This window comes from Piliocolobus tephrosceles, chromosome 7 (genome assembly GCF_002776525.5).
Source record: "Piliocolobus tephrosceles isolate RC106 chromosome 7, ASM277652v3, whole genome shotgun sequence".
Taxonomy (NCBI): Eukaryota; Metazoa; Chordata; class Mammalia; order Primates; family Cercopithecidae; genus Piliocolobus; species Piliocolobus tephrosceles.
Genome location: NC_045440.1, coordinates 55,681,812 through 55,691,143, shown reverse-complemented (window position 1 = coordinate 55,691,143; position 9,332 = coordinate 55,681,812). Strand labels below are relative to the sequence as shown.

The 9,332-nt window shown below is 38.6% G+C and overlaps 1 protein-coding gene across 1 annotated transcript in view; it reads right to left on the bottom strand.

Moving 5' to 3' along the window:
• Nucleotides 1-343: 343 nt before the first annotated feature.
• The window catches only part of RP1 (RP1 axonemal microtubule associated), a 323,400-nt gene continuing 314,411 nt past the window's right edge, over nucleotides 344-9,332 (bottom strand). Inside the window, exons 29-30 of the mRNA XM_023184239.3 lie at nucleotides 1,633-1,690; nucleotides 344-443 (exon numbers count right to left, since the gene is read on the bottom strand). Of these exons, the coding sequence (XP_023040007.3) occupies nucleotides 344-443; nucleotides 1,633-1,690 (158 nt within the window). The remainder of the gene's footprint in view (nucleotides 444-1,632; nucleotides 1,691-9,332) is intronic.

The following is a 9,332-nucleotide window of genomic DNA, read 5'->3' as shown; positions in this document are numbered from 1 at the left end:
TAAGTCAGATTTTCTGAAAGAAAAAGGAAAAGAAAGAAGGAAGAGGAGGGAGGGGAAGAGGAGGGAGGAAGGGAAAGAAAAGGAGAAGGAAGAGGAGGAGGAGGAGGTGAGCAGCAGCAGTAGGGGCACCCCAGATACCAGGGGAGGATCTTGGTCAGCTGTTGGCCGAGACTCTCAGTGCATCCTCCCAACTTTGGAAGTTCTCAGAAACAATGAGTGGGTCCAGCACAAACTGACCCTCCCCAGGTGTTTGCTCCAGCCCAAGCAAAAGAAAAATGCACTGTCACAATCAGATCAATCGCCTTTTGAAGCACATTGGAGCGACAGGCCCAAGTGGGTCCTTTCAAGAGATGACGGACCCAGTCTCTCCTCCTGCACTGGGGCTACTTTCTGCAAGCAATTCCCGCTGGGTCTCGCCGTTGTCTTGGTATTCATCTAGCCATCTGCCATGGAAAAAAGAAGATAATGAATATGAGAGAGCATTGAAAGAAGGCTCATTAGTTAGAAAGGAAAAAAATATATATATGGAAAGAATTTAGAGAGGCCTTTAGAGAGATCAGAATTTGCAAAAAGAATTTAAGATTTTAAGCCACACCAGATTATTTAGCAGTCCAGCTTCGGCAAGCCTTTTTCCTTCACTCAAGTTGCAAAGTCATATTGGTTTACTGCAAAATTTTGGCTTTTAGAAAAGTCCTCTGGTAACATCACAAACATTCTAACATAGGCAAACTTTCTCACTTGGAGTTTCTTTAGTGGTAGCTGTTATTTCTCTCCTGCCATGTGACTGACAGGTATACACAGTGGTTAAACCCTCAGACTCCAGGACAGCACGCCTCAAGAGAAGTAGAATACAAACCGCATATGGAAAGAAGTAAAAAGAAGGTAAATTTAATATTTTGAATTTTCATACATTCAAAAGATGATTATTTCAACATGTAATCAGTATAAAAATTATATCACGTTCTTTTTTTATTCTACATTCTTGAAATCTGGAATATATCTTGTACCTACATTGGAAGAGCCACAGTTCACTAGACATATGTGGCTTGTGGCTCCCATGTAAACAGTACAGTTATAGAGTCAAATATATTTTTATCTGAATCCTGACTCCAATTACTAATATATTCCAGCAAGGAAATTGTCTTTGAAATATAAAGATCACGGAGTCTACCTGTAGGCTTGCTGTGGGGATCAAATGAGTATCTGTGTGCAGTGCTGGCTTTACCACGAAGCCTAGTCCTTGGAAAGCATTCAGTAAATGCTGGTGATGGGTATTCTTCTGATTTTTCTCTACGGCAATACAACAGATGGGTGTGGAAATCTTAGAGGCTCCCACAACACAAAATATAACCCCTCTATATCTTGGTTATTTTGAAACTCCACAAATAAAGTTATACATAACTTCCTTCTCAGAGACCTTTTCTTTTCCCATAATTAGGAGGGGACTTGCATTTAAGTAGCTGATAATCTATACTGGGGAAGATAGTAAAACTTATGTCATGTAAACACTCCAAACGCTCCAGAAAGTAGAACTTTCTGACAAAACAGTTTTATAGCAAACTTGATATCTTGTGCAGGGAATTCTTCAGTAGAAGATAATTCACAAAATCATAGTTATATCATAAAAACAACAGATTGACAGATACTAAATTAAGACTTTCCAGAGAGCCAAGGAACCAAGAGCCACTCCCTGCTCTCTGACTAACGGGTCTGAGGTGTGCACGCCATTAATCTCATTAGGTCATAGTTTTCTCATCTGTCAAACCATGAGACTAAATGCTATCTATGGTTTCTTCCACTTCTGATGGAATAGCAAGAAAACGTTTTTATTACTTATTCAACCCTGGGTCCTCAGAGAGAAAAGGCAAGGAAAATAGTTTATATTGCTGTAGTTAAGTTAATGATAACAGTGCAATGATATGCCTGTGTGCATATCATTCCATATGATAGTATAATACAATAAAACATCTTAAATATTTTCGTCTGCATCATTTTGTTTCTATAAATCCAATTTCTAAGGTTTGCAATTATTCTAAAATCTAGAAATAAGTCACCTCCATCTTGATTTCTACTCCTTTGCATTGCCAGTAAAATTAATCTTGGCTTGGAAGAGAATGTGACCGTTATCACCTGCCCTGGATGCCTTTTGACTTTGCTAAATGTGGCACATTTAGAAAAATAATAATCTTGTATTTACTACTTACATGATTTCATTGATACCATCACATTTAGAGCAATAAACTATACTGTAAAATATTAAACACAGCTTCATATGATACCAAATGTGTAGATGTGATATAAAACCAAATGTTGTATATATACTAGCCAATATGGTAGTCAGTAACCATCTGTGTCTATTCAGCACTTGAATTGTAGCTAGTACAACCAAGCAACTGAATTTTTATTTGATTCAATTTTAATTAATTTAAATTTAATTAGCCATATGTGGCTGGTGGCTACCATATTGGACTGTGCAGATACAATATTTAAAGAGTAAAACTTAGTCAATTATTGAGAGTTCTAAATACTAGACACATGATCTAGAAACAAAGGTGTGTTTTCTCCCTTCATTTGCATGTGTAGTATCATGTCTAAAAATTTCTTTAAAATTGCTTCTCTGACAATAACATTTACCATCATGGAGCCTCTAATAATTGCAGGACATTTTTGTAGGTACTTTATATACATTATTTGAAATCCTCAAACAATCCTGCAAAATAGGTGTCATTACTGCCATTTTACATAGGAATAAACTGAGGCTCCCAGAGCTAGTAAGTAATGCAGTTGTAATCCAAATCTGGTGCTAAAAACCTTCAATCTTTGCCCCTTCTATTCCCTATTCACTAGGATTTCTTGCAAAAATAAAAATACAAGGTCTCTTCCTAGAGCTTGAATTTCATAAAATGGCAATAGCTACTACTACATGTACTTTAAATGAATGTGCATTGAGAAAATAAACAAACAGATGATCAGAGAAGTGCTACACATTTTGTTCATACAAAATGCAACTCCTTATTAAGTTTCAAAGGAATGACTATTTCCTAGAATTAAAACTATAGTAAGGTAAAATCCAGTCAGTCAACCAATGTGCTTCTCTGCATGTCTGAAGAGTGTCCTTCATTTTAGGGAATAGTGATGCTGAGCCACCTGCTAAACTCGGAGCATACTCAGCTCTCCAGCTTCATGTAGCATTACATCCCTCCTCCCCTAATTGAGCATCAAGTGGAAGTTCTCTGAAGACAGGGACTCCACTTTTTTATCTCTAAATCTCTAGGATTTGGTATAGTGCCTAACGCCTAGCAGGCATGCAATATTTTTGCATAAATAAATGGATGGATAAATTAATACATACAATGCATGAGTTCTCTAGATTCAAGGAACATGCAATCACATAGATATAGCACCTTGACACCAGGTCTTCACAGCATATATAAGCCTCTCTCATGGCCCTCATGTCGTTAACATTTCCCATGTTCCCATGCGGGGACCATAGGTCCTTGCCAACAGAACCTGGATTGCCTTATTGCTGGATCTCCATTATCTACCCCACTTCTTGATATGGAGGGTGCTCAATTACTACTTGCATAATGACAGATCAAATGGATTAACATATTCTGTAGATTGATTAATAATGGAGGGAACTTAACTACACAATTTCTCTGTTTAGTGCATTTTGTTTTAAGGTGTATTTGATATTCTACTTATTATAACTCTATAAAGTAGGTAGAGAATATTTAATCATTCTCATAAAACTTATGACTGTTTGATGATCTTTAAACATTTTTTCAAAACATCAAAAAATCTTTACTGTGAATTTAAAATTGCTACAAAAATGTAAAGTAGCAACACTAATATTTAATGCGCTGTGATTTAAAACATTAGAAACACTGAAAATTAAAATGTTTTATTTTTTTCTAATAAAAAAGCTTAGGAATTGTTTGGTGCTTGCCTTCTTTTTCTCATCATATAATTTATAATACAGAGGAAGCATCTTTTGCATCTTAGCAAATTATTAAACTCCTAAATTTGAATCAGCTTACAATATTTTTTTCTTTGTGTTTTCAACGTCATAAAATATCTCAGAATTCCTTTAAGGGAAGTTTTTATCAACACCTTCGTCCTTTTTGTCACCACCACCTTCCTCGTCCATGGGCATCAGTTCCCCTCATTAATTTCCTCTTACTGCGATTCTAAAGTCTCTCAAATGGTGGCAGTGTCAACACTTTCATGGTGGTAAGTTTTGTCTATAACTCCATTTATGTTAGATTTGAACTTCACTTCCAGCATTGCCACTTTTCATTTCTTCGATGCACTTTCATCTTTCAATTATATATTGTTATAAACTGTCACATGGATTCATTATTGGTAAACAAGGAAGCAACACAACTATACACTTCGCTGTCTAGGCATATACTGTTAACAAACGCACCACGACCCTGTACCAACAGACAGACTTTGGAGGAAGTGATGTTACTGGTTGCTGATGAGAATGTGCATCTCTGTTATCCACATAGTGATTTGCAGACTAAAAAGCTAGCAGCAAAGTTTGTACTTACGTGATTGCAGTTACTAGAGCATGGTAGCTGAAATTTGAATTATGCTGTTTGGGGACTTGTGTTAAGTAAATCATTGCAAGTGAAATGTGTGCATATAGATTCTATGCAAAGCAATGACTCCTTGTATAAAATAAAGATGACTTTGTAGAGCTCTCAAGTGAAGATGAAGTACTCAATACACAGTGGTAATACAATTGGTGATCTATATGGAAAAGAATGTAAGTTGATTCCATCCTCATATCATACATAGAAATCAATTACAGATGGAGTGAAATTTTAAATTTTAACAACAAGACTTAAAATATATGTATGTGGATGTATAAACTTGTATCATTAACATCAGGGACACATTCTGAGAAAGGCATCATTAGGCGGTTTCATTATTGTGCAAACTTTGTGAGCACTTACACAAACCTAGATGGTATCGCCTACTACATACCTAGGTGATATGGCACAGCCTATCCTCCTAGGCTATAACCTGTTCAGAATGTTACTGTACTAAATACTGTAGGCAACCGTTACACAATGGTAAGTATATGTGTATCTAAACATAGAAAAGGTAATGTGTTTCATTACAATATTGCAACGGCAGTGATGCTACTAGGTAATAGGAATTTTTCAACTCCATTATAATCTTATGGGACTACCATCACATATGTGGTCCACGTTAACCGAAACATGGTTATGCAGCACATGATTGTGCACATATATACATAAAAATATCCATTTGGAATACTCTAGTGGTAGAGAAGACTTTCTTAAATAAGACACAAAATATGCAGATAATTTAAAAATTACACTATACTCTTAAACTGCTTTAAAATTAAGAATTTCAGTCATCAAAATATAACACTAACTAGAGAAGACATGGTGCCAGTCACTGCTAATTGCTCTCCTTTTCTTGGCATTTCTGCAACGCGAGAGACCCACATCTCCCAGATGTCTCTGCAGCCACAGATGCACTATGTGACTAGGTTCTCAGGAATGAAATGTGGCCAGAAGTCATATGTGCAGCTGCCATCTCCCATGTTCAAAAGACACTGTTGCAGGGGACTTTCCCTCTTTTCCATGTGCTGTAACCAGCTCTGACCACACAGAGGAGAGGAGACTTAGGTGATGGAAGAATAGCAAGGTGGAAGGACCTGGTCCCTGATGGCTGGCTGGGAATGGCTATCTCTTCGGGGCTGTTACCTGTGTGTGGAATATGCTGCTATCTTTAAAAAATCTTTTTTGTAAATTACTTTTTATTAGAATACCTTTGCCTTTCCCCTAAATATTATAGACAAGAACATGTATTTCCACAGATAAAGAAATTCAGTTAAGGAAAAGAAAAAGAAGAATGCTCACTGTTCTTAGAAATCAGGGTAATGCAAATTAGGGCCAAACAGAATACTACTGTATACCAACTTAAAGGCAAAAATTAAAATAAAGGCAAAAATTAAGTGTACCAGGTGTTGGCGAGCATATGATGCAATACAAATTCTTATATACTGTAGATAAGAGAAAAACTTAGTAGAATCACTTTTGAAACAAGTAGTTTATCTTAGAGAGCCAGATTTGATCATATCCTTTGACCTACCTAGCAACTGACTTCTATGGATTTACCTTAGAACTTGAGGTTTCTTATCCTCAGCTCTGCTGACATTTGGGGCCTGATAATTCTTTGTTGTGGGACTGTCTTGTGTGTGGTAAAATGCTTAGCAGCATCTCAGGCCTCTACCCACTAGGTGCTGGTAGTAACACCTACCAGCTGTGACAACCAAAACAGTCTCCAGACATTGTCAAATGTCCCTAAGGGGCAAATTTGCTCCCAGTTGAGAACCACCCTCCTAGAAGAACTCTTGCTTCTGTGCATTAGAAAGTTTCTTTCAGACTGGGCACGGTGGCTCATGCCTGAAATCCCAGAACTCTTAGAGACCAAGGCGGGCAGATCACCTGAGGTCAGGAGTTTGAGACCAGCCTGGCCAACACAGTGAAACCCCGTCTCTACTAAAAATACAAAAAATTAGCTGGGCATGGTGGCATGAGCCTGTAGTCCAAGTCACTCGAGAGGCTGAGGCAGGAGCATTGCTTGAACCCAGGAGATGGAGGTTGCAGTAAACCGAGATCACACCACTGTACTCCAGCCTGGGCAACAGAGTGAGATTCCATCTCAAAAAAATTTAAAAAAAAAATGTTTATTTCAGCTTGTTTGTAACAGTCAAACTGCAAATAACACAACTATGTATTAACAAGAGATGGACAGATTAATTATGTGTTTTTATGCAATAGAATATTACACAGTGGTGAAAATCAACTATTGCACTACACATGAAAGTGGATAGATCTTGGAAAGAACGTTGAGTTAAAAAAATCATGTCCCAAAAGACGACATATGGCACATCACAACTTTTAGAAGGCACAGAAACTATCAGTGTTTTCAAGTATCCCCACATGATTAGTAAAGCCTTTCTTTAAAGCACAGGTTTTTGAAATCATGAAAAAATTTAAAAATCAGGATGGATGCTTTGTGAAAGAGGTGAACACAGGTAGAACCGCCAGTACTGGTAATGTTCAGGCTTATGTTAGATAGTGGGTTATCAGACTCCAAATAATACACAGTTTGAAAAGAAAAGATGGGAAAAGAATATAACCTAGATACTGTATTATGGCATATTTTTATTTTAGTGGAAAGAGTATTCAGAATGTAGGAAGGATAGTTCCGTTAAAGAACTTTAAAATCATGTTAACTTTAAAATTACTTTTAACTTGCCTTAACTGAGTTCCTTAACTGAATTTCAAATACCCTAATCCCACCAGTCAGAGAAACCCATCTAAATGTCCAAATATCCAGCCAAAACCTGGCCCTCATCCCCAGCCTACTTACCACATTTTCTTCTTTTCCTGTGAAGGTTTTTTATGTCCTTCCAGGTCCCTTTGCCAAATGGACAATAGCACTGTGAAGGTTACTTTCAAATATTTATCATACTCCATTCTAACTTAATGTAAGTGTTTCATATGTGTTTGTCACCATAGGTCCTGCCTGTGAGCACAGACACCCCATGCATCTCACTGACATTTGCATCCAGCTGGGGACTGGCATCCTTCAGTCCCTCAACAAAGAACCCTGGGGATGCAGTCTGAGGACCTCTGGGATCAGGACCCCTGGAGGTGCTTGTGTTGCAAGCAATAAACAGAAAAGCACATATACTTCTGATTACTTGGTACCCACTCAGGCAGAATCTCTGGGGTGGGCCCAGGGGTCTATTTTATTTAAGATACTCAGATAATTCCTAAATGTCTGCAGTTCTACAAATTTGCTATAAATTTGAGTCTTTACTGAAGCTTTCTATGTATTCCGTTTGTGGTTAGATAATCCTACACATAACAGTATTTGGGTTAAAAGAATAATACTGTATGTGGCTTCTTCTTAAAAATGGAAAGAAAAAAAAATAACTTGAGAATCTCACTACTGTCCTTCCCATACCTGCATGTTTTTTGTTAATGAATGTTTCCTTCAAAAACAAAAAAAATCAGTATTTTGGAAGTTTGTTGTTCTCTCCATCAAAGCCATTTCTGTATGAGTAAATTAGCCATGTAAACATGTTTAAAATCACAATGTCCCTTTCATTCTTCCTTCTGTCATTTTTATTCTTTGTATCAAACAACCTTGGTTATAATATCATCCCCATCAAATGTCCAGCCTACCTCTTCAAATAAATACCTAATTCTGCTTCTCTTCCTCTGCCTGCAACAGTGATTGCCCTGATGTCGTGGTGGCAGTTTTCTCTACAGCAACGTCCTACAGTGACTCCACCTATAGTAATACCACTCCATAGTGACAACACTCCACAGTGACACTGCTACAGTGACACCACCCTGCACTGACACCACCTACAGTGACACCACTCTGTAGTGACAACGCTCCACAGTGACACACTCCACAGGGACACCACCCTACAGTGTCACCACCTGTAGTGACATTGATCCACAGAGACAACTCTCCACAGTGACACCATCTATAGTGATATCACTCTATAGTGACACCACCCTACAGTGACACCCCTCTACAGTGACAATGCTGCTCCACAGTGACACTGCACTACAGCAACACCACCCTACAGTGACACCCCTCGACAGTGACAGTGCTACTCCACAGTGACACTGCACTACAGCGACACCACCTACAGTGATACCACTCCACAGTGACAACACTCCACAGTGACACCACTCTACAGTGACACTGCCCTACAGTGACACCAATCTGCAGTGAAACAACTCTATAATGACACCCCTCTGCAGTGATCCTGCTCTATGGTGACACTGCTCTACAATGACACCACCTTACTAGTCTACAGTGACACTCCTTTACAGTGCCATGGCTGTGCACTGATGCCATTCTGCAGTGAAGCCACTCTATGGTGACACTCTTCTACAGTAATGTCACTCTACAGTGACATCACTCTACAGCAACACTGCTCTATAGCAGTACTGCTCTACAGTCACATCAATCTAAAGTGACACTGCTCTATAGTGACAACATTCCACAGTGACATCACTCTACAGTAACATTGCTTTACACTGGCACTGCTGTACAGTGACACTGCTCCACAGTGACACCACCTTACAGAAACACCACTCTGCAGTGACACCGCTCCACAGTGACACCACCTTACAGAAACGCCACTCTGCAGTGACACCGCTCCACAGTGACACCACCTTACAGAAACGCCACTGTACAGTGACACCGCTCCACAGTGACATCACCTTACAGAAACGCCACTGTACAGTGACACC